The 26,446-nt window shown below is 24.4% G+C and overlaps 3 protein-coding genes across 8 annotated transcripts; 1 reads left to right on the top strand and 2 right to left on the bottom strand.

Annotated features, from left to right (window-relative positions):
• Positions 1-1,611: 1,611 nt before the first annotated feature.
• LOC126898794 (protein LSM14 homolog A) lies at positions 1,612-7,086 on the bottom strand. 4 transcript variants are annotated; one of them, XM_050673149.1, is made up of 9 exons: positions 6,779-7,086; positions 4,894-5,045; positions 4,610-4,826; positions 3,350-3,548; positions 3,189-3,276; positions 2,847-3,108; positions 2,140-2,386; positions 1,766-2,079; positions 1,612-1,696 (listed from the first exon to the last, which is right to left on the bottom strand). In XM_050673149.1, exons 1-9 carry the CDS (start codon positions 6,891-6,893, stop codon positions 1,689-1,691), a joined length of 1,602 nt encoding a protein of 533 aa, XP_050529106.1. In that variant the 5' UTR covers positions 6,894-7,086; the 3' UTR covers positions 1,612-1,688. The 4 variants fall into 4 exon arrangements, with proteins under 4 accessions (XP_050529106.1, XP_050529124.1, XP_050529115.1 ...); XM_050673167.1 differs by having other exon boundaries at positions 1,770-2,079; XM_050673158.1 differs by having other exon boundaries at positions 3,189-3,273; positions 6,779-7,085.
• A 3,283-nt stretch (positions 7,087-10,369) lies between these two features.
• LOC126898738 (puromycin-sensitive aminopeptidase) lies at positions 10,370-16,525 on the bottom strand. Of its 3 annotated transcripts, none has more exons than XM_050673061.1 (12): positions 16,316-16,525; positions 15,629-15,800; positions 15,071-15,309; positions 14,831-14,996; positions 14,244-14,535; positions 13,655-14,073; positions 13,347-13,587; positions 12,569-13,272; positions 12,403-12,510; positions 12,135-12,257; positions 10,824-11,078; positions 10,370-10,716 (listed from the first exon to the last, which is right to left on the bottom strand). In XM_050673061.1, the coding sequence occupies exons 2-11, from the start codon at positions 15,755-15,757 to the stop codon at positions 10,851-10,853; spliced, it is 2,649 nt and encodes an 882-aa protein (XP_050529018.1). In that variant the 5' UTR covers positions 15,758-15,800; positions 16,316-16,525; the 3' UTR covers positions 10,370-10,716; positions 10,824-10,850. The 3 variants fall into 3 exon arrangements, with proteins under 3 accessions (XP_050529018.1, XP_050529000.1, XP_050529009.1); XM_050673043.1 differs by lacking the exon at positions 16,316-16,525 and adding an exon at positions 15,952-16,007; XM_050673052.1 differs by lacking the exons at positions 14,831-14,996; positions 16,316-16,525 and adding exons at positions 14,636-14,786; positions 15,952-16,007.
• A 2,684-nt stretch (positions 16,526-19,209) lies between these two features.
• LOC126898840 (nuclear receptor coactivator 5) lies at positions 19,210-23,960 on the top strand. Its single transcript, XM_050673248.1, has 9 exons — positions 19,210-19,512; positions 20,134-20,241; positions 20,410-20,497; positions 20,822-20,851; positions 22,091-22,192; positions 22,278-22,477; positions 23,061-23,278; positions 23,357-23,435; positions 23,568-23,960. Exons 1-9 carry the CDS (start codon positions 19,380-19,382, stop codon positions 23,798-23,800), a joined length of 1,191 nt encoding a protein of 396 aa, XP_050529205.1. The 5' UTR covers positions 19,210-19,379; the 3' UTR covers positions 23,801-23,960.
• The last annotated feature ends 2,486 nt before the right edge of the window (positions 23,961-26,446 follow it).

Genomic DNA, 26,446 nt, shown 5'->3' with positions numbered 1-26,446 from the left:
AATAAATAATTTCTATTATTAATTCTCCTATTTAATTTTTATAAATCGTTTATTACGCAATAGATTGTTGGAGGTTCGTAAGCATAGGTTAAATTATACTTATACGTCCTATATGTAATGCAATACTATTTCAAGTAATTCAATGTTGATTTTGGCATTAAATGCACTACGTATACGATTTGCACTACAAATCATATAATTAATATAATACTTATAAAAATAATACGATTTAATTACACAAAATTTATGACTGATTTTACTTGTAAAATATCCTAAACACTATATTTTATTAGAAATATAATTTATAATTTGTCTTTATTAATTTTTTACATTTATTAAATATTACGTATATGTCAGCTTAAGCTGATAAAAAGGAATGAGAAAAAAAAAATTACTATGGAAAAGTTTTAGCCTTTGTTCCTCCCCCAAAGAAGTCAACAAATTGTGCACAAGTTTTTTCTTTGTTCAGTTCATAAACATAAATTCTACATCCTTGAGCAATATGTGTTTTTATTCGTATTTCGTAACACTCCGTTTATAGCTCAATTAAAATTACAGCAAAATCTTTTGTCTCGTTAAAGAAAGTTCCTAATAAGAAATAAAAATATGGAGCAATGTTTCTCACGAAAGTAAGATGGAAAATATTAATTAAAAAAAGCAAAATTGGGTACTATGTAGATATCACTACTTTGATAGGCGAACTTTTTTAGAAGAGAGGAGTTTGAAAATATGACACATTTTCAGTTTTTGTTATAAAACCTGATTGTATAAACCTTAGTTATAGAATTTAATTATGATTATTAAAAAATAGACTTTAGATTAATAACTGAAAATACAGTTAACGTTTCAGATAAATCTAATGAGCTTAAAGACAACTGTATCTTCATTAATTGTAATTATTACTGCACATGGTTTCAGGGTTAATAAAAACACAACAATTATGGTAAAAAAAAAATTTTACATATATATATATATTTTAAAACTATGAATCAATATATTTTGTTTGTTTAATATCATTTGTTTATTTTTGAAACAAACAAAAATCACATTTTTTAATTTAATATCTTTGTATTTCTTTTTACATAGGCTAATGATTAACAATAGAGTAAGACATACTTCTTTTTAATACATTTGGGTTTCTAACAATTTAATTTCGTTTTTAAATATTTATTTTTTGACAGATGAAACCAATCACCTAATTGAAATACCTTACATAGAAATTATCAAGAAAAGAACAAACAATAGATAATATTTTAAAAACAGCCGTCAAAAGAATGAATTAAAAAATTTGTCTAAATAGAACTAAAACTAAAGATAAAGAACAGTCTGGAAAAGTTAGTATTAAATTAATAATAATAATTATGTTCTTTCAAAAAATTAAAAATTAAATTTACTTAGGAATATGATGACTTAAGTTACCCGAAGTTTCATTGTGTGTGCATCCAAAAACTTCCACAAATCCGGATACTATTCAACAATCTTAACTAGTTTAATTATACCAACAGATTATACTACAAACTATATGCACAATTGCAACAATTAAACTTCGGGTTTCAAAAATAAAGAATGTTAACTATATACAAGTAATATATCCATAGGATAATTACAAAATTTGCTTTTTTTTTTTTTTTTTAATTGTTGATTTTCTTAAATTATATATATAGCAACTTTGATATTAGACCAAGTGATCAAGCTACTGTAAAAAAAAAAAAAAAATTATAGCCATTATACATTAATATATATTTTTTTACTTTATGCTACAAACCTACAACTCTTTGAGGGGATACTGCATTTGTTTGACGTTGATCTTGTTTATTGGTTTGTCTAGGTCTGTAATTGTTATAACCACGGCTTCCCGGATTGTTACGGACATATCCATTATTTGGACGGAAGTTATAGTTCATTCCTTGACGGTTGTTATAATTACTATTATTATAAGTATTAGGATTTTGACGATAGTTAGGGTTATTATTATAATAACCACCACGACCACGATATTGTCCACGCCTAGCCATAGCCACACCAAAAGTTTCAGAGTTAAGTTTTCTCTCTTGACGCCAATCTGTTCTCTGATTATGCCTGTTTAAAATAACAATACTAATTAGTCAATAATTAAAAAATTGAAATTGTAATTATTACCCTTTACTTCTTTCTACAGCTTCACAGCTTATTTGGTCAAAGAAAGACTTAGTTTTATCATAAAATATCTTTTGATCATCATCGTCATTTTCTGTAATAGCTCCTTCAGGAACACTGTCTACACGATTTAGTTTTTTTCCAGTAAGGTGTTCACTATCATTAGAATGTAGAGCTGTGTCACCATTTACAGAACATTCACTTCCATTAACTACAGTTACTTCTTCAGTTTGTTCTTCAGTACCATCATCTATAAATTAAGCATTTTACTTATAGTTTAAAATAATTTCAATTTAATTGACAGTTGATATAAATATAATTAATTACCGCTGAAAATTGGAAAACCGCATTAAAAAAAATATATACATTTACAAAATATATAAATTTTAAAACTACTGAACTTCTTTTAAAACATACTGATGCAAATTAAATTTTAATAGAATACACTAAAGAAAACAAATCTTTCTTTTGGTATACTGTTTGTATTCAATGTGAAACCTAAGTATAGGGAGGGTTTGAAAGTAACTACCTACAATGTGAATTTTTTTTTTTCAACCTAAGTTATGAGACTGTTACAAAAGATCTTACAATTTTTAACCTATATTAAATTTAAGCCTTTGAAATATATTATAATATTTAAATAAAATTGTAATTTAATAAAGACACTTCCTTCCATACAAAACTAGAAGAAAATAATAAAAATAACAAACCAATTTTTGTTCTTGACAGTTTTTTAATGATTTCTTGAAATTCACTATTGGCCTTATCAAAATCATAATCTTCATCAAACTTGAGAGAATTTGTTCTTAGACCTTGTGCTTTACTTGGAGCTGGAAGACCAGTTGATCTGTTGTTATAAAATGATCGACCAGTGGAATTGGGAATTACTCCTTGGCGCCTTACTTGTTGTTGATTCTGTTGATTATTCCAATTTCGACCATTCATATTACGATTACCTCCTTGACGATTAACCTATACATTTTTTTTTAGAACAAATAAAATAATTAGCTGTAATTTTTCCCTCTATTTTTATTAAACGATAAAATACATACAAAGTTATCTTGGTGTTGAAAATCATTTCTTTGGTAATGTTGATCATTTCTTTGATAATGTTGATCATTTCTTTGATAATTTTGTCTTCTTAGATTAAAAATATTATTCTCATTACATACAATTTTATTATTAAAAACCATATAAAGCAAATAAACTTTACCCTTGTTGCCTAACAGGTTTGCGAGTGTCTGAAGAAGTAGATCGATTACGTTGATTTCTACCATTTCTATTATTACCAGGACTTGGTTGTTGGCCAGTTTGCACACTTTGATCAAAAGTAGGACTATTTCTTTGCCCATTAAATGTTGGTTGAGCAGGTGTAGATGAACGGGAGCCTCCAGAAATTAAATCTAAAACATCTACAAAAACAGAACAAACTAAATCATAATATTTTATTAATAAAAACTATTGTATAGATCCATAATGTAACTAGAAATAATTAGTCCAAAAGAGTAAAATGTTGAATATGAAAAAATTACAAAAACTTTAAGATAAATAAAGTGCCTGGCGTTAAAAGAATATAGTTTTTTTAGACAATATTCAGTAGAATTTGTTAATTTAAAATATCTTTTGAGACTAATAAAATTGATCATAATTTTTATTAAACATTTATTTAATCATTTTTAGAGTACAAAGCCAATGCAAAACTATAACATGCAAATTTGCAAATAATTGGGCTATGAACCTTTGAAGCATATAGCAGTGATTCAGCAGAACAAAATTAGACAAATATTATGGTAAAAAAATAGTTCAAAAAACTAATTTATAACTATAATTTTTTTTTTAAAGGTCTCTTTTAATAGAATGTAATTTTACATTTTGTACAAAACTGTATGATTTTATTTTTATAAATTAAATGAAGAAAGATTTTCTTTAAATTTTTTTACTTAAAATAAAAAATTTGAGTAAAAAATAAATTAATAACTAATAAAAAATCACTTTTGAAAGTAGCATGCAAAGAAAAATTCTATTTTCAAGCTTTAATCTATTATTATTTGAAATTATTCTTTTAATGTAACAAAAATAATACTAGATATGAAAAGTTATATTAATTTTCTAATTACTTTCCCATAGTATTAAAAATATGAAGTAATTTATATAAGTACGTTTCTAAGATAATTAACTAGGGACAACAAAAATTGTTCTCCAGTTTTGTAGTGTTTTTTTTTATAGTGATTTTAATCACTGTCAGATATCATTATACTTGATCCAACTATGCCACGTCACCACTGTGCTGTGAACCCCCTGTACTGGGTTTTTATAATTGTATAACTAGTAAAAATTATATAAATAACAATCATAAGAACATTTCAAATTTGGCTAACAGTAAGAAAAAGACAATACAATAATACCCAACAGCAATATGTACAAGCATGCTAAATATACCAAAGCATTTGGTTTTGAGTATGCATGTACATACCAGTTTGGGCAGGCCTTTGTTGCGACTGTTGATTAACTTGTTGTTGGTCTAAGATCAGAGATGACTCACTTGACGGTTTGTGTGATGTTCCAGCATTGAGATTTACACCAGACATGGGATTGTATGAGTTTCCAACTTGACTGGCAGAATTTAAGTCATCCATTGTAGGTTGGTAATTAGAATTATATCCACCCATAGTATTTGGAGGAACGGATAACTATAAAAATATAATGACAAATTATATATATAGTTTTTTTTTTAATACTAAAAAATTTAAAATTTACCTGAACAATTGCAGGATCATTGAGGGGTATTTGTGGAGTAATAACTTTTATGTCCTTAATATCAGACCCACGGAATAAAATGTAATTGTAAATTTGACTTTGTGCAGGAACTTTGAACTCTGTCAAACGATCTTCAGTACCAAAGGATTGAACTAAAACATTGCAATACAAAATTTAAGTAAAATATGAAAACCATACATATATTAAAAATACTATCGTCACTATTTTAAATCATCTTATAATATATGATTAGGTATCGCTAGAAAATTAACTATGAGACATCATAATAATATAATCATACATAATATATATATATATATATATATATTACATTATATACCAGCAATAGAGAAATAACTAAAAAAAAAATCTTAGTATAAAAATTTAGAAAAATCTCAAGTTATATCACTATTTTTGATAGAATAATATATTAAAATATATGTTTTGTTCTTAAAGTATTAATTTCAGAAGTTTTTTTTATCATTAATTAACTACTGAAGATAAATTATATACTCAAGTATCATGGCCATATTTTCCCTAAAAAGAAGATTTCTTTATTTTTCTATAAAACATATTGTTAAATCTTGAAATTTATCTGTTTTTAAATCATAAGAAAAAATAAAATTTAGATCTTTAAAAACTAATTTAAAAATTTATGTCAAATGCATTTAAAATGTAAACCTTTTTTTTTAATGAATAATAATAGTTTTTAATAAATTAAGAATTTATGATGATACAAAAAAAAAAAAAAAAAATGCTATTCTAATCTATGTTATTTTAACATATTAAATTATTAACACAGTTTATGTCAATATCTTGTCTTATTTTCTCTAATTTTAACCTAATAAAATTATTAATTGTAATGAATATATTATCAATATAAATTTCTAGATATCTTACTACAAACATTTAGTTTTACATAATACAATTCATGTTGTTAAATACAAAAATACCTTTGTTACTAATAAAGTTTAAGGCTTTTGATTCCTGAATAATTTTAATAAATAAATAACCAGTTAATGCATTAAGTCTTTCAAGTAAAAAATAATTTTAACAGTCTTGTTTTAAAAGGAATAAGTAGATTTATGATTCACTTATAGTTAAGTTAAAACATATATGTTTTTGAGAAATAAATCTAAAAAGTCAACTAATGGATATAAAAGTAAAATATTTTATGAAATAATTGTACAGATTATATAAAAATTACTTTACAGTAACATCAAATTAAAAACAGCTTATATTTTACTTAAATATATATTCCATAAATAATTTAGTTTTAACATGTTTTCAGTCATTTTAAAAGTATGACAACTATTTACTTTGAAAAAATCTTTTGATAAATCTTAGAGTAATATCAATTTAATAAATGCAATGAATTTTAGTAAAACGATTCTAATTTCATACAATTTCCTTTAAATATATTTTTTCATATCAAATTATTTTAATGAAAGTAAATAATTTACTTTACTACAATTTATCTATGTATAATTATATTCATAGATAATAATAAAAACATGGTAATATATTTATTTGATAGACAAACTAAAATAAAAGTGCGAAGATTTCTTCAACTAAATTAGTACTTAAAGGGTAAATCTTATTGAATTTAGTTTTCATCATAAATGTAATAACCGATAATAATGGGAAATCACGGAACTGAAGATAAGGAAATCTAATTTTAGAAACATTTTTTAACAATTTATACTACAATAATTATTAGAAAAAATTTGATTTTTTGGTTTCAAATAAAAAGAACAAATGTTTATTAAATTTGATAAAAATATTTAGCCAATGTTCCGTTTTAGCATAGAATCGTTTTTCTGGAGAAATTAATAATACACACATTGTAATACTTAATAACTTAATTACATAAAATAATAATTACCATGAGACAATGCGATAGTACATTCTTGGGGATCGACTGTAAATAATTTTCCTTCATATCTAATATCAGCCTTCGATATAAGACTTATTTTACTTCCTAGCTCTGGCATACTCATCTTGAATGATTTTATATTATTCTAGCTATGGTGTTAGTACGTTAAATATTAACAGAGTAAGTCAAGTTTAGAATACAACTTAGAAGAACTATTTAAACAAGAAATAATATACTATATTTAAAATCAACTGAAAAGATGTCAGTACAAACGTTACATCTCCAAGAGGAAAATAAAATTTACACGAGAGAAGATCTTTACAATAGCAGCAAAACGACGCAAATGACGTTCATCTAAGCCGTCGCCATTTTCATAATTCATTGTAGATCGGTAGGTGTTGAACAGTGTAACCAACATATTAGTCACGTGTGAATGAAGTTTAATGCATTTTTTTTTCATGTATTACATTTCCCTTGGAATTTTGATAGATTAATTTTTGACAAGATCAAATTTACAAAATTTTATTAATTAAATAATTAATTTTTTTTTTATTTTAATTAAACTTGATTACGAATGTCAGAACTTATGATTACATTTCAATTTAAAAATATGAATGTTATCAATTAAAAGGATAACTGTTAACTATTTTTTTATGTAATTCATAATTAATTTTTACATAACATACTAAAAATAAAATATGTCACTTAATAATAAATTGTTAGGCTAACATTATAATTTGCGAAGCGTAAAGCAAATTATATTTTCAGAATTCATCCCAATCTACAAACAACCAAATAATTTTTTTCTAATCGTTTTTTGTAGGTAATTTCTTAGTGTTTGATACCCAGGATAAAGACTTCAGGTTACCAGCATCCGATTAATGGTACAATGAAACCAAATTTTGAAAAAAGTTTTACCTTTAAAAAATTCTAATACTTTATACTTTTAATACTAATACCAATACTTTTTAATGTACTAATGACTTTTAATTTTTTTTAGCTTAAATATTAAATATTTAAGCTACATCATAAATTTTTCTTCTATAATTCTATACATTTACGTTCATGATATTTAGTCATTGTGAATATTATTAGGATTTAAATATTTATAAAACGGACGTTTTAACAGTCGACTGTGACGAAATTAGAGTTATTTTTGGATTATTCAAAAGTTATTCTTTAATATAAGATTGAAAAAACATGTAATAAATTTATGAATACTAATGGAATTAAAAGATTTATTATATTAAGGATTATAAAGAGATACAAATAAAATTTTATATTGCATTTATATTCATAATAAATTAAAATTTTGATTCTGATGTTTCTAGTTTCGATGCGAAGCTGAGAAGGTATTGGTTTTACAATGATGTTTTTTTTTTTTTTTTTTTTGTGTTTGTTACCACTTTTTCTCAGCTCTCACTGAACGGATTTCTTTCAACGATACGTCAAAAGATCACAAATCGTATCTAGTCGAAGACATTACCCTCAAAAATTGAAAAAATTTCCCTCATTCCCCGTAAGTGGGGGAAACCTCCAAAAAAATTACGAATTTAAAAATCGCTAATTTTCGAAATTTTTTCAATTTTTTTTACTAAAAACTACCGTAATTTTTTCAAAAATGAACATATCAATATAATTTTTTTTTTATAAATGCTTGATGTCTACCTATCATTTGGTATATTTTTTTTGTAAATTTGACCCTTTATCTGCCCACGGGGGAATTTTAAATGACAACTTTTTCACAAAAAATTTACTTTTTCAACTTAACATTTGAAAATGTTCCGGAAAGTCTGACACTTTTATATATATCTTAAATTAAAGCTAATGTAATGTACTTTATTATGAAAAAAGAAAATTTGACCTCTGGACTTGTCTTCATGGTGAAAATGGCTACCAAATGCTATTTTTGTGTGAAAATTCTCGATTTTATTTTTTACATTTTTAACATTATAATGCTATAACTTATTGAAAAGTTTATGGATCCACACAATTTTTTTATGACAAATAATATTTTTTAATAAACCCTTTTTCATTCGACATACTTTACCTTAATCAGGATATTAATAAGGAACCAGCAGATCAAGTAGCTTTTGGAATAAAACACCAATTTTTTTAAAATTAAACACTATCTAAAGATTTGCATCGAAGCGTTTATTTTTGATAGTGATTTTAATCACTGTCAGATATCATTTACTTGATCCAACTATGCCACGTCACCACTGTGCCGCGACCCCCCTGTGCTGGGTTTTTTTTAAATTAAAGCTAATGTAATATTCTTTATTAAGAAAAAAAAAAATCCGAATTTTGTTTGTCTTCACGGTGAAACCAGACATCGAAGTTAATAAAAAAAATACAATTTTTGTAAAAAAATTCTTTTTTATATTTTTAACTTTATAATGCTATAACTTTTTGAAAAATGTATGGATTAATATAATTTTTTTTTTATAGATGCATCAAGACGTTACCTATCATTTTTAATATTTTTTTTTATAAATCTGACCTTTTATCTGCCCACAGGGGGGATTCAAAATGACAATTTTTTCACAAAAAATTAACATATTCAATTTAACTTTTGAAAGTGTTCCGGAAAGTTTGACACTTTTATATATATCTTAAATTAAAGCTAATGTAATGTACTTTATTATGAAAAAAAAAAGTTTGACCCCTGGACTTGTCTTCATGGTGAAAATGGCTACCGAATGCTATTTTTGTGTGAAATTCACGATTTTATTTTTTACATTTTTAACATTATAATGCTATAACTTTTAAAAAATGTATGGATCGATACAATTTTTTCATTAGAAGTAGTATTTATATACATTTTTCATTCGACATAATTTTTTTTTAAATCAAACTATTTTCTTATATACGGGGGTGTTCAAATCTGAAAAATGTATATAGAAAGTAGAACTTTTTCAACTTAATTTTTGAAAGTGTTCCGGAATGTCTGACACTTTTATATATATCTTAAATTAAAGCTAATGTAATGTACTTTCTTTCTTTTCTAAATAATCAGTACTACTTTTGTTACATTATATTTTGTAAAATAAGCTTTAATAATTTTTTTCAGAGCACTTTTACTGACTGTTTTATTTAATTTTTATTATATATAATAAATATATATTATGTTTTATTAAACAGTTATTCTATGGTAAAATAACAAGATTTTTATTTTTAATTTTTTTTTTTAACGAAAAACTTATAATAGATAAAAACGAGTTTTTCTGGTAAAATCTCAAAAAGATTTTATACATATTATAAAAATTGTACCTTGAATTTTATAAGGGTTATGTAGAATGATGGTGGCAGGGGGAATCATCCAAATCTTTAGGGAACAAAAATGTTTACACAGAATTTTAGGTACACAAATTAAAATGAATGAAGCATCTGTTTTTAAAATATAAATAAAATATTTAAAATATGTACATAAAAGTACAATGATTTGTATACTTTAAAAATTAAATTAAAACAATTGATAAAACAAACTTTAAAAATTTAATAACTAAAAATATTAGATAGACCAAAATATTAGTTTTTAAAACATGTGTGTATAGATTCTCTAATGACAAAAAAATATAAATGAAAAAGTACTACTAATTATTTATAATTGTTTAAAAATATACTTTATTTATATTTATAATTTTATTTATAAGATAGCTTTTAAAAAGCAATATATTGTGTATATTAGATTAAATATTTATAATTTGTAGCAATAAAGTTGCATGAGTTTTAAAAATATAATAATATATGGACATATAGAGTAACCGTGGAATTTAGGCATTATTGATAAATAATATTATGAAATAAAGTATATAAAATATATCTTAAAATAATTTGAAAAACATTGAACTTCTGCCCAATGAAAGTCAATTACATCAGTTTTTAATAAAACAATGACTGGTTAACAAACAATGACCGAATGAGGTTGCTTATTAGTAAATAACCTGAAATAACCATAATTATTATTTAATAGTTCAAATTATGTAAATGTTTATAAGTTATAATAAATAATTCTATTAGTTATAAATTTAAAAAAACTTAAGTTACGTACTGGCACAAAGTTTGAGCAATAATTTTTTTATATACATTCATTCTTAACAGTTTCTTGAAGAAATTTATGTAGTTGATCATGATCTCTTTTTAACCATGCAGCATTTAATCTAATAGTTTCACATGCTTGTTGAATAGTTCTTTCAGCACCCATACAACCATTTTTTTTGAAGAAATTCTCAACTTCTTCAGCTTTTTCAATTGACGCAAAATTTTCTGTTGTATTTTTTACCAAACGAGTAAGTAAAAATCCACCCTAAAAATAATAAAATTATAAAACATAATATATTTTTTCATTTTTTATTTAGATAAAATCGCTATTATTGTTAAATATAATAAATTAAAGAAAAAGTAGAAAGGAGTATGTAACAAGTAATAATAATAAAACATTTAAAAAATAACTTAAAAACATGGTTAACATACATGGTAATTGTTTTACTACAATTCACAGAATATCTCTAAAAATTAAAAACATAATATACTATTTTATTTTCAAAAGTTAGTAGTATCTTATATTTTATAATTTTAAAGGGGTCTAAACCAAACCAAACCCTTCTCGTTCTATGATAAAATTTTATCAACTTTTGTTTTTAAACAGAATCATATTTTTCTAACCAGTATACAAATAAAATAATGACTGATTGACAATTTTTGAACCAGTCTTGTAAAAGATATCATACTATGGTGGTAGGAGTAGTGCAATACTTGTTTAATGATAAAAATAAACAGACCAGAGTTACACCTCAAGTTTTAACAATAAAGTGTTAATAAATTCCAAAATATTGTTTCAAATGTTAACTGATCATTTCCTAACTTTTAAGCTAGTTAAACATATACATTTTTATTTAAAAAAACAAAAAGTGATAACATTTTTACAGTGGAAGAAGGGAGCAAGATACCCTTAGAATTATAGAACATAAGATGATATTAAATTCTAAAAAGAAACAATAAATTTATGTTTTATATTTTAAAAGATATTACTTAATTTATACTTCAATAATCATAATTTAATAAGAGGTTTTGGTATAATAATCAGATAAGTTTATTTTTTTTTAATTTTCAGAAACAATATTTTTAACTATAAATCAATGGTAAAATTTTTTTTGATATTTAATATTTAAAAAAATAATAGGAGTATAGCATATGTATTTGCACTAATTACACAGATATAATAATAATTCAAAATTAACAAAAATTAATTTTCTAAAAATGTTGAATTTTTTTTATTGCTGCACCATGTCTTTCAATTTAAATAATATTTAACTAAAAAAAAATTATTGGTTTTAAAAAAATATTTCAATTTGATATTAACCTGATACTGATTAAATAGTTTAGTCCAATTATCTTGTATGAACTGCCAAGCTAAATCTCTACCAACCTTTGAGGCACCAACAGATATAATAACAAATACAGTATCTTGAGATCTAACTTCATCCTAAAATTATTGTTCGTTTTTTAAAAACCTTTTAATTAATTAGCTATTTGAATTTCAAGAATAAATTAAATATATCAAAATTCATTTATAATGAATTTTGTTTGAATTTCTTTGATCATTCTTTATATACATTATTTTAACTTACAGACATAGCAAAATCAAGAACTTTTTTCAGTATGGCCTCATTTTTGGAGGATCCCATGGCTCTGCAAATTCTATCTTTCTCTTCATGTAAATCAGTTCCTCTATAAAGCTAAACAAATTTTTTTTTTAAATAATAACATTTTACAATTATTTCAGAACTAAATTACTTGTAACAGCTGATTAAAAGTAGTTTCATCTCCATTAGATAAGCATGCTTTATAAATAGGACTTCTTAAATCGGCAACAATAGTTTCTTTTCCACTTAAATGGTTAGCAAATCTAGTTTTAGCTTCAACTATAGTATTAGGATCAGCACTTAATACTAATCTTGCTATAACTAAACCACGCAACAAAGTTTCTAAATGGCTTTCTTTAGGTTTTGGGTTCCATCCTAATTTTGCTGCTATTTTTTTCAAAAGAATTCTACTATATTGTTTAAATAGCTGTTCAGTTTCTCCTTCTACATTAGATAATAATATAGAAAGTTTTCCAAGTAAATTGCTCATTGTTGACCATACAGAATAGTTATCTTCATCAGTCATAGCTAACATTAAGTCTAATACTTCATCAGTTCTAGATAAACCAGCTTGAACAAGAGCTGAAAGATCATCTAATAATCCAAGACGATCTAGAGGGGGTAATGTTTTAGATGATATTGATGGAATGAAATTTTTCAATAATTTAGGAGTATAACATGTTCTATAATATCCAACAGTACTGGGATTTACTTTTAACCATTCTCCAGGAGCAATAATATTAGCTGGAATAGTTATAGTTGTTTTATATTTATCCATTATATCTTTATGACATACTATGTTTGGATTACGTGAGGTAGAAAATGTTAATGGAACCATCCATAAGGAACCTTTGTCTATGATTATATATAACAAAAATTATTTTAATGTAGTCTAAGTCAGTTAAATAAAACAATGATTTAGTTTTTACCATCAACTTGCCCATCAGCTGTAAATTTTCTTTGAGAAACAGTTAGTACTCGAGAACCATCAGAATTTTCTTCTTCTTTTTCAATAGTAATAACAGGAAATCCTTTTTGCAAAGTCCAAGTTGACATCACGGCCTTCACAGGCTTGTTACTAGCTTCTTCTAATGCTGCCCATAAATCTTCAGTAAATGTATTACTATATTGATGTTTAGTTAAGTACAAATTCATCCCTTTACGAAAATCCTTGATAATAGAAATAACAAATTTTACATGAAAAAAAATTACAATTTTAAAGTCATTATTCACTTACTTCATCACCTATAAAATTGTGCAGCATTCTTATTACTGATGCTCCTTTATTATAAGAAATATCATCAAAAATTTCATCAATTTCAGAGGGATGGCCAACAGGGATTTCAATAGGATGACTATTATTAAGAGCATCTAATTCTAAAGATCTTATGTAAGTATCAGTAACAAATTGGGTCCAAATATCATATTCTGGGAACAAGTATTCAACACATAAGAACTCTACGAAAGAAGCATATCCTTCATTTAACCATAAATGAGTCCACCATTCCATTGTTACTAAATTCCCAAACCACTGATGTGCTAATTCATGTCCTACAACTAATGCTATCCATTGTTTACGGACAGCAGAAGTATTAGCTGGGTCAACTAAAAGACAGGATTCTCTATAAGTCACAAGACCCCAATTTTCCATAGCACCTGATAATAAAAGTGGATTATATTAATAAACAACAGCAACAGTAAGTAATTATTATTGATTAAAATATAAAATTTAATCTTTACACGATATGAGATAAATATTATAATCATTAACTTTATTTATTGATTAAGAATTGAAGATTTGAAATAATGATTTGAATTTTATATACCAGATGAAAAGTCCGCAATAGCAATTAAATCCATTTTTGGAAGAGGATAAGCTACTTGGAAGTAATCTTTGTAGTATGGTAAAGCACATTTTGACACCTCTAATGCAAATTTTCCTTGTTCACTTTTGCCAACTGGTGTATATACTCTTATTAAAACTCCATCAGAATCTTTATCTTCAACATAATCAAATTCACCAACTACTACTGCTACTAAATATGTTGACATAATAGGTGTTCTTTGAAATTTTACTAAACGATCACCATTTTCTTCAATTACATCAGATATTACAGGCTAAAAAATAATTCATTAATTTGATATTTTAATTACACTATGAATAATACAGTTATAAAATATCATTTATTATTAAGAAATTATTCAAGTGTTTATTTACCATGTTGGAAAGAGCCGTCTTTGAGTTGGGCACAGATAACAAAATATCAAATTCAGCCTTGATTGCCGGCTCATCCCAACAAGGAAAACACCTTCTAGCATCAGTTGCTTCAAATTGTGTAACAGCTGAATAATGTTCCTCTCCGCTTGGACTTAACAAAAAAAAAAAAAAAAAAAATTAAAAATGTATTCTTACCATGTTTGTTAAAACTTGTTGAGAGATGTTACTAACAGCTACAGATATATCAAACATAGCCTTCAGAGCAGGTTCATCCCAACAAGGGAACATTCTACGCGCATGTGTTGTACATAACATTGTAACCGCAGCATATAATTCGACCATATGGCCGGATTCATTTTTTCTATGTAATTTTTTGTTTGCCAAATAAATTATGGTAAAAACTTACCAAACAAAAAGACTTCTTAAGAAACTCACCTAATATATTTGCTGCGATAAAATCCTTTCATTTTATCATTAAGTTCACCCACAAACACAAATTTTAAAAATGCTTCACCCATTTTTAATTCTTTTTCAAAATTCAAAGTTAAAGTTTCATCTATAGAAGAAATTGAAATGGTTGGTTTGAGTATAGATCCATCATTTTCTTGTAGTTCAACATCTTCAATTTTTAAATCTAATGCATGTAAAGTAATCACTTTGGTTGACTCAACTACCTAATTTAAAAGTTACACAATAAAAACACAATTTAATTATAATTTATTAATGTCTATTATATACTGATAAATATTATAGAGATGAAATTAAAAATTAAGTAACTCTAGATTCAATTGAGTGAATTTTAAAGAAGGGATAAAGGGACTAAGATAGTATTAAACTAACATATTAGCTTAATTAATAATAAAAAGTCAATAAAAATTATAATTATAGATTAGATGATATCTTAATTATATTTTTTAGTATCGCAATTTAAATATAAATATCATTGATTTATAGTTATGAAATAGCATTTTAATAAAATGTATTTTTACTTACATATAAAGAAATAGTTTCTTTGCCTTCAAAAGTGAATTTTTGCAAGTCAGGTTTTAAAAACAAGTCATACAAGACAGGCTTCACATTTTGAGGCAACCGCTTGAAATTTTTTTTATCTGTTGCCATCATTAAATTATCTTTTGTGTAGAATGTTTGGCTTAAAATTACTTTTCTGTATTTGAAAAAAAAATAAAACAGACAATTGATCAAGATAAATAAAGACCCTAACTCATGTTTTATTATGATATAAAGTAATGTCTCTTAACACTCGCACACACGCACGCACACACACACACTCTATAATCATCTATTAACACACTAACACAATTTTAGGAAATCTCCACTTCAGACTCCAATTGAACATAACGGGAAATTGTGTATGCGGTTTTAATGAACCTATCAGTACTTGAAACCAGAAAGTTTGACAAGTTAATACATAAAATTTATTTAAGTTTAATATAAAATGAATATAAAATATACTACCAATTATTTTAAGTGAATATTGTCTCAGTATAAATAACAGAAGAAAATCATAAACTAGTTAAAAGCAACAATTTTATTGAATAAAAATATAAAATATTCAAATATATTTCAATACAAAGTATGAAAAATGAATTGTATTAAATGTATGTTGTATTTTAATGTTACTATTATAATAACAACCTAAACATGTAATTTTTCACTCACTTATATATAATTTCAAACAAAATTTAAAAAAGTATATCGATTTATTCGTATGTCTTAAGACAAGAGTGTCATTTATAAGATTTATAAATTAAAAAAAAATTGAAGAATAACTACAAATTATTACGGCAAAAAACAAAATACACAACACGTAATTAGTATGTGGAACAAACTACTCAATGCGGTGGCCGCTTCTAATCGTAATATGCAACTTGTAAGTAAGAATGTGATGTCTCATTGGTTTGAGATTAGTTTGATACAGTCAGACCATAGTTCAGGTATAATACACAAAAAATGGTCACACTATTATAACACAGATAATATAATCCCAGATGGTGCACTTTTTTATTTACTGATAACTCAATCATGCTTCAAATCAGTGACACTACATATAAGCAATTAATTTATTGTACAGCACCTTTTACTATAATTATTGTATTAAATAATTGGATATGCATTTATAATTTACCTACATCAGTCTTTTTAACTTTATTGCAGATTTCCTTATTCGATTTTATCTAATCTGTTAATGAATGCTAAATATGTTTATAATATTTACACTTCAATAAAAAGTATCTTCTGAACACATTTTTTAAAATATTTTCTTGTACTTTTTTTTTACTACAATTTTTAATTTTTTTTTAGTGAAAATAAATTACATATCTAAGTAAACATCATTAATACTTAATGGTTAATTGTTTAAGTCTATTATTTATTAAGCAGTAAATAATTAAAATAAAAGTGAATATAGACTCATTATGCAACACAGATGAAGTGCCTCGCAAGTAAAATAAAAACAAGAAAAGGAAGGAAAAGTAAAATATTTTGCTCTATGTACTGGACGAAAGCTCATTTATTAAAATTTTCAACATCTTCAAAAAAAAAAACTCAGCACGAGAGGTCGTGGCACAGTGGTGAAGTGACATACTTGGATCAAGTATAATGATATCTGACAGTGATTAAAATCACTATCATAAAAAACAATTCGATGCATATCTTTAGATAGTGTTTAATTTTAAAAAATTGGTGGATTATTCCAAAAGCTACATGAAATGCTATTTCTTTATTTAAAACCTGATTAAGATAAAGTATGTCGAATGAATGATGTATATAAATACTACTTCTCATGAAAAAATTGTATTGATCCATACATTTTTTAAAAAGTTATAGCATTTTAAAGTTAAAAATGTAAAATATAAAATCGAGAATTTTTACACAAAAATAACATTTGGTAGCCATTTTCACCGTGAAGACAAAATAAAGTCCGAAATTTTTTTTCTCCATAATAAAGTACATTACATTAGCTTTAATTTAAGATATATATAAAAGTGTCTGACTTTCCGGAACACTTTCAAAAGTTAAGTTGAAAATGTTAATTTTTTGTGAAAAAATTGTCTTTTTGAATCCCTCCCTGTAGGCAAGTAAACGGTCAGATTTATAATAAAATATACCAAATAAAAGGTTACCTCATGTATCTATAAATAAAATTATATTTATTTGGTCATTTTTTAAGAAGTTATGGCAGTTTTAAGTAAAGAAAATTTCGAAAATTAGCAATTTTTTAATTTTAAATTTTTTTGGAGGTTCTCCCATTTAAGGGGAACGAGGGAAATTTTTTCAATTTTTGAGGGTAATGTCTTCGACTAGATACGATTTGTGATCTATTGACGTATCGTTGAAAGAAATCGGTCTGCGAGAGCTGAGAAAAAAAGGTAAAAGATACAAAAAAAAAAAAATTAAAATAAAAAAACACATAGTAAAACGAATAGCTTCTCAGCTTCGCATGGAAGCTAAAACAGTTGTATTGTGGAGAATCATATTTTAGTAATTTCAATAATAAATTTAAACCAGTAATGGAAACTAACCAGCCTTTTGTACATTTTATTCAACTAGTTACATTTTTTTTTGTTTTTATCAAAAACTTTTAAGTTTGTTAAGTAATAACATATAATAAATGTGAGTTTTGAGCTTTAGAATTTTTTAACGATCTATACTAAATTCTTTTAAATTAAGTCTTTTATAAGAATTAAAAATATCAAACAATTTATCCATATCTTTTAAAAAATAAAGTTGGTTTTGAAGAAAATGGTAATTTATTAAAAGCTAAATAAGTTTCATGTCGGATGCAACAATTACAAAAAAAGTTTGAGTCGCTTAGTAAACCCTTAATTTTGAAATGCATTAGGATATATATGTGGGTCTGTTAATTTTGGAGCTAAATGTAAATTACAATTACTGTAATGGTTATAAAATGAGTCAAGATATTTTTTTCTATAAAATATTCATTTATTTTAGAAACATATTACTTGTAGCTTTCAAAATATGAGATGGATCAAAAAGATACACAATTTTTTTATTATTAACGTCAAAATATGGTCAGTTTTACAATATTTTACATCAAATTTGAGGTATGAAATACTTTTATTATTGTTCATAATTTAAAAACAAACTGCACAATAAAATTGGAGCAAAAATTAACAATAAATAAATAAATTTTGAAGTAAAAAATGGATATCCGTTTTTCAATATTGTTAAGGTGAAACGAAGCTGGGAAATATTGGTAAATTTGGCGCGCTTGCAACGGTATCATTACAAGCAATAAAAGTCAGTAATGCATAATTGAAAAACAATAATTTCTCATAGACCTTTTTTTTTCTATGAGTGGCGTTACTGATCTGAGGCAAGTTTTGGTTTTTTTATATTTTTGAGAATTACACGTCTTGAATAGAAAGTGAACTATTTGGTTTTATCTTATCTGTGGTTATATTTTGAAATCAACAAAATATAGTTATGAAAAATTGATAACTTAAAAATGGATTTATCAAGATAAATCCATATTAGATAATGTACGATGATAGATAATACTTATCATAAATCGTGGATAACGCTAATAAATATATTGATAAAACTTGATATTTTAACATCCCAGTTTAAAATGCATAAATAAGCAATTTGAATACTTTTTTCATACACATTTTAAGCTGAATATTTTTATTCTAAGATAGCAATTATATTCTTAATAAAAAGGTATACATATTAACATTAGCATTATTAACATATTAAAATTATGAACCGCCCTCGTAATCAAGCTGAACATGAGCTTAAAGCAAGAGCTCGGATATATGTTGCAAATATACCCCAAGCCGGCATGTCTAGAAAAGAAGTTGTTTCTGTATTTCATAAATATGGAGAAATTGACAGTAAGTTATAAGTATCCATTAAATTAAAGTTTTATCTATATCAAGTACCATGTTCCATAAAACATAAATTTGTTACATTTTATATGAAGTTGTGACAAGCTTTTTAAAGTAATCAAATACTTTTTTGATAGTCTAAGTATATTTTGTTAAATGAATTTTGAAAACTTTTTTGGTAATGTTGTATTGCTTTGTAATTAAAATATTAAATACTTTTTTATATAGCATACCTATGGTCTAATGCAAACTATATTCTTGAGTATTCCTTGTAAACAGTACTTTTTTAAAAGAAAAAATGAGCTATGAAAATTTTGAAGAAGTTAAGTTTTTAAAATGCAACCAAATGTTGCTGTAAAGAACAAATAATTTCAAATCAATATAATTTGATTTTAAAATTATTATCAAATTAATTTATTATATTATAATAATTATTTGTTTTTTTCATAGGAAAAGACATATTTATTGTTAAAAAAAACTATTGGTATTTGAATATATTTTGATATTAGTATTTAAATATGTATTTTAAATACATTTTAAAACTTTTTTTATTAAATCTGAGTCTTTGGTTTTAAATTTTTTTAAATAAATAAAAAACCATTAAACCATTATTATTAATTCTTTCAGATGTTTCCTTGCAAACTAGACATGTTTTTGTTCAATTTGTGGATGAATCATCAGCACTTAAAGCACTTGCTCAAAATCCACCAGATTATATAATGAGCAAAAAACTTGGTATAGATATTACATATATTTTTTGTAATTATTTTGCTATCAGGGCTTTTATATTGTAATACTCTCAGTGCTTTCATATACCTATAATAAAGTTGAAATATAAAAGCAAAATTAATTAGAAAGCGATTTTGAAAATTAATTTTAAGTAATCTAGTATTATTTTTTTAGATGTAAAACCAGTTCGACCATTTTTTTATAGAAATGGCGAACTTGTCAAGAATGAAAGAGCAACTAATTTTGATGCAAATGAAAAAAGGTAATAGTATTTTTTTTTAATTTTAATTTTAATATTTTTCATGAACTAATAAATATTTTAAAATAATGAACTATTTAACTACATTTGGTAGTAAATTAAAAAATTGTATAAGTAGTATATATTGTTATCTTTAAAAATCAAATTTTAAAAATGTTAAAAAAAATTGTTTTTTTTTCTTAATAGAGACAAATAATAAAAAATATATTTTTTAACTTAATTTAAAACTGTATAAATAATTTAAACCAAAAAAAAAAACATGGTAGGTCATTTGTTTTGTTACACAAATTTAAAAAATATATTTTTAAGTTAAATTATAATTTTTAGGAATGAAAACAGAATTCAACAAAGAGATACGTAAGTTTACCATCTATATTTCAATAATAAATAAAACAAGCACAGAATTAAGAGGAAATTTTATATAAAATTTTGTTGGACAAAGTAAAAATAATAAAACACAAGTATACTTTATTTTTACATATTCCGGTAAAAAATTAAATAATACTTCAAAAAAAAAAAAATTGATTATAACATTTTTTTTTCAAAATTCTTGTTCAAAAAAGTAAAATATCCAATGATTTCTGTGATAAAAAATGTTGTCACTTCAATGTATAGTGAAAAATTATGACTTGTGTACATTAAATAAAAAAAAAAAACAAAAGTCTTACACAATGGAAATTTAAAGCATATCTGAATAACTTCCTTTAAATTTTAGCTTCGATGCAAAGCTGAGAAGGTATTAATTTTACTATGATATTTATTTTTGTGTCTATTACCACTTTTTCTCAGCTATCACCAAACCGATTTCTTTCAACGATCATCAAAAGGTCACAAATTGTATCTAGTCGAAGAAATCACCCTCAAAAATTGAAAAAATTTCCCTCGTTCTCCGTAAATGGGGGAAACCTTCGAAAAAATTACAAAATTTAAAAATTGCTAATTTTTTCAATTTTTTCAATTTTTTTTAATTAAAACTGCCATAACTTTTTAAAAAATGACCAAATCAATATAATTTTTTTTATAGATACATGAGTTATTTACCTTTTATTTGGTATATTTTTAATAAATCTGACAGTTTACCTGCCTACAGGGGGAATTCAAAATGACAATTTTTTCCCAAAAAATTATCATTTTTAACATAACATTGAAAGTGTTCCGGAAAGTCTGACACTTTTATATATATCTTAAATTAAAGCTAATGTAATGTACTTATTGAAAAGTGTATAGATCAACACAATTTTTTTATGAGAAATAATATTTATATCCCTTTTTCATTCGACATACTTTATCTTAATCATGATATTCATAAGGAAATATCAGATCATGTAGCTTTTGGAATTATCCTTCAATTTTTAAAATTAAACGCTATAGATTTGCATCAAAGCGTTTTTTATGATAGTGATTTTAATTACTATCAAATATCATCTATACTGGACCTAACTATGCGACGTCCCCACTGTGGCAGGTTCCCACTGTTTTGGGTTTTTTAAGTTATGTTTAGTTTTTAATTATTTGAAATATATCATATAATAAAATATCAATAGTATTAGAATTATATTTAATTGAAATTAAAATGTATGATTCTTTATTTTTTAGTTATGATGATTTTAGGCAGGGTAAAACACTCATTAATCCAAATCTCATGAATCCAAATGCTCCAAATGATTGTGAAATTGTAGTTACAAATAGTTCATTGACGTAAGTGTTAATTTTTGTTATACAAAAATGGCTAGTATTGAAAGGAAATTTCTTATCTAATTAAAAATTTTTAATCTTATTTTAGTGAATATGCTGAGTTTCTAGAAGTTAACCTTAAAAAGCTAAACATGAAAGTTGATTTATTGTTTCCAAATCCTGATATACCTATAAATCGTGTTCTTGGAACATTAGCTCAAAGAGGAACTTTATATGTATTAGTTGTGAGAGAAGAAAACAAACAATATAGAAGTGTTACTGTTGATATACTGCATGGAATTCCAGAAGGTAATAGCTAAAATTGACTCATATATCATAATTTATAAACAATACAGGACAACAAATATTGATAAATTTTCTATTGTCTACAACAATTATGAGAAATCCATAAGAAGTTTTGATGTTAATTCTAAATCTGGCTTCAGATTTTATTCATTGTACTTAGTTTTTGAAGTAATTACTAATTACTAATTAAGCAATAATTAAATAGTAAAGTATTGAAATATAATTTTTTGTTTCTAGCAAATGTCTATTAAACTCAAATTTAAATGTATATAAATCAGTTAAAATTAAAAGACATATCCTAAATTTTGAACAATTCTTATATCATCAAAGTTAAAAAAAAAATATTTTTCATTTTTTAATAATGATTGACTAATAATAATAATTTTTTAATTTTTCCTTAATTATTAATTATTATTTTTTTAAAATCTATGTATAATAAAAAATCAGATATCAGATTTGAATTCAGCATCAAAAATCCCTACAGACTTCATCTAAATATTTAACAGCAATTCTAGCTATTGTCCTGTGTAATTAAATTATAAGAAAAATATTTATGTTATGTTACTTCTGATGTATTTATTTATAGAACACAGAAATATGCCATATAAAGATGCTCTTACATTAATTGTTCATAGTTTTGATGCATATATGAGGGGAGAAAAAATGGCTCCAATTCCTGGTGTAACTGGTATTCCTATATCTGAATGTGGTATTCCACTGGGGGATAAACATCCTGAAGGTATAACAACACTATTAAATTTACTACAAGATCAGAGAGATCTTACTGTACTACAATATGATATGGTAAGATTACAAATTAATTAATCCTGCAAATTTAATATATTTTTCGAATTACTTTGTTTTTCTTTATTTAAAATTAAGATACTGCAATATTTAAAAGAAAAAAAAGAAGAACACATTAAAGAAGAAGTTGGCGTTATTCCAAATTTCAACAAAACTGGTATGATTTTATTTATTGATAAATAAATTATCGTTGCATTCAATATAGAGGGATAGTATAAAGGAAAATGAGACAAATGATGTTCCAATTTTTCTTTAATTGAATAACTTTACCTTATATTAATTATTTTAGTTTCAGATGTACCTATTCTTCCAGCTGCAACAGCTATTCAAAATCCACAAGCTGCTCAACTTCAAAATCGCATTTTAAGTATTCTTAATACATCTTTATCATCCAATTCGCAAACTACATCAACAACTGAACCTAATCAAACTGAAAAAGATTCAACTAGTATTCTAAAAGAACCTAATATACAAAAAGCATTGGAAAGTTTATTCCATGGGGGGAACTTACTAAGGAAATAATTATTACAGTTTAACTATATTTTATTAGTAGACAATATTATTTAATTAATTTTTTTATTGTGTGATTATAATAATTTATCATTATTATTTCTTATGATTCATTGTTTTTTTAGCATTTAAATTCATAAATATATGATAGAGAACAATACTTAATTGTTATTATTCTATACATTAATTACTTTTTTGTTTGAGTATATCATATTTTTAATCATACAGCATAATTTTTATGTGTAAATTAAAAGTAGTATTTTGTATATATCTTCATTATGTATATATTTTTGTAACTTCTAGTTTATAATAAATAAATATTTGAAATTTCATTATAAAAATTAAAAAGTTTCATATTAATAGTTTATTTTTATTTCTAAGTTTTGTTTAATATTTTAACTATTAGTTTTTTTTTTCATGGATTTTAAATTAATTTTCAACTTTTTTTTTATTTAATTAAAATTAATAGAAATTATTCTATTTATTATTATTAAAAACTATGGAGACTGGCTGTTAGATTACAAATTTTATGTACATAATTGTATGTATAATTTATTGTACTAAAGCTGTGAAATTTGTAAATTAATTTATTCAATTGGAGTTGTCATTAGGAAATTTAGTATTTTGATTGTATTCAGGATTTTAAACAACTATACCTTGAAGATTATTTGGTATTTAGTTTATAAATACATTTGTTACCCAGTACATCTCATGCAAACAGAGTAATTGATACATTGTGGGTTCACAATAAACGACTCGAATATTTGCAAAATATATTTATTATTGGAAAAACAATTTTTGATTTTTTTTAATTACAAATAATTCTTGATTTATCAGCTAATAACTACTTCTTAGAATCATCCCTTTTAACTTATAGGGGTGTCAACTTTATTTTTTCTAATGGAAACATACATACATAACAAGATAATAAATTAGGAAATAATCTAATAAAGAATGTTACTGGTCGATAACAATTATGGACCAATATTTCAAAAGGTATTAACAATTTAAAGTAATGACTGAAGGTGTGGAGTGAGTTCTATTATTTTTGTCACTAGTCATTTTCCGGCCATACTCTTCGTCCCGCCTAGGTATAAAAACGACAATAACATCCCAAGTACTGGTATAAAAGTTGTTATCAACCAGTAATTTTTTTCATTAGACAATTTTCTATTTTATTAGTTAATTCAATATATATGTTACCATTTAAAAAAATAAAGTTGAAACTTCTATAAGTTATATAGGGATGATCCTGAGAAGTCATTAATAGCTAATAAATCATAAAATATAAGTAACCAAAAACAACTAAAATTTTTTTTCAGTATTGTATATTATTTTGAATATGGCCTTTGGTATATTAAATTATTTAATGTAATGCATTTTTTTTTTTATAATTCAATGAAAATTGATTTTTAGCTTCGATGCAAAGCTGAGAAGGTATTAATTTTACCATGAAGTATTTATTTTTATTTTGTGTGTCTATTACCACTCGTATCGGCTATCATTAGACCGATTTTTATGAAGAATATGTCATAAGATCACAAATTGTATCTAGTCGAATACATTAACCTTAAAAATTGAAAAAAATTACCTCGTTCCTTGTCAATAGGGGATATCCCTAAAATAATTACAATTTTAAAAACGGTAACACAGTGGGGTCGTGGCACAGTTGGGACGACTATAAATGATATCTGACAGTGATTAAAATCACTATCATAAGAAACGTTCTAATGCAAATCTGTATATAGTGTTTAATTTTAAGAAATTGGTGGATCATTTCAAAAATAAAATTAACTCTTATTTTTTTTTCTACTTTGACTGCCATTTGCAGATAGATACACAACTTTTAGTACATAAAATAAACCTTAAATATTTTAAGATAAACAAACTAAAAATAAGCTTTAATTTGACATACGTTTCAAGGACGCAGTATTTTCGGAACATTTTCAAAAGTTAAATTGAAAAAAATAGTTTTTGAAAAAAGTTGTTATTTTAAATCCACCCCTGTAAGCAGATTAAGTATTAGATTTTTCAATAAAATGATATCAAATAAAAGAGAAATATCTAAGATTTCAATAAAAAAAAAAACCCAGCACAGTGGGGTCGCGGCATAGTGGGGATGTTGCATAGTTGGGTCCAGTATAGATTTAATCTGACAGTGATTAAAATCACTATCATAAGAAACGCTTCGATGCAAATCAGTAGATAGTGTTTAATTCTAAGAAATTGGTGGATAATTACAAAAGCTACATTATCTGCTAGTTTCTTATTAATACCCTGATTAAGATAAAGTATGTCGAATGAAAAAGGGATTATTAAAAAATATTATTTCTCATAAAAAAATTGTGTTGATTCGTACACTTTTCAATGAGTTATAGCATTATAAAGTTAAAAATGTAACCAACCCAACCCAACATCAACTCCTATTTCCTTAATTATATCCAGATTAGTAATTATTTTAATTATATATTATATAATTTTTATAATTAATTATTTTCAAATTATTATTGATTTTTAATATGTTAAAAGTAATCATTTTGAACCTACTTCTTTTTGTTCTTTAAAGTGAAAGTTTTAATAAAAAAAAAATGAATTTATTACCATAACTTTTAACTCAACTTGCAAGTTTGAAATAAATATTATTAAATAGAAAAAAAT

The sequence above is a fragment of the Daktulosphaira vitifoliae genome, unplaced genomic scaffold, assembly GCF_025091365.1.
Source record: "Daktulosphaira vitifoliae isolate Bord-2020 unplaced genomic scaffold, ASM2509136v1 Scaffold_1, whole genome shotgun sequence".
NCBI classification, from domain to species: Eukaryota; Metazoa; Arthropoda; class Insecta; order Hemiptera; family Phylloxeridae; genus Daktulosphaira; species Daktulosphaira vitifoliae.
The sequence above is the reverse complement of the archived record's forward strand: the minus strand, read 5'-3'. Positions and strand labels throughout refer to the sequence as shown.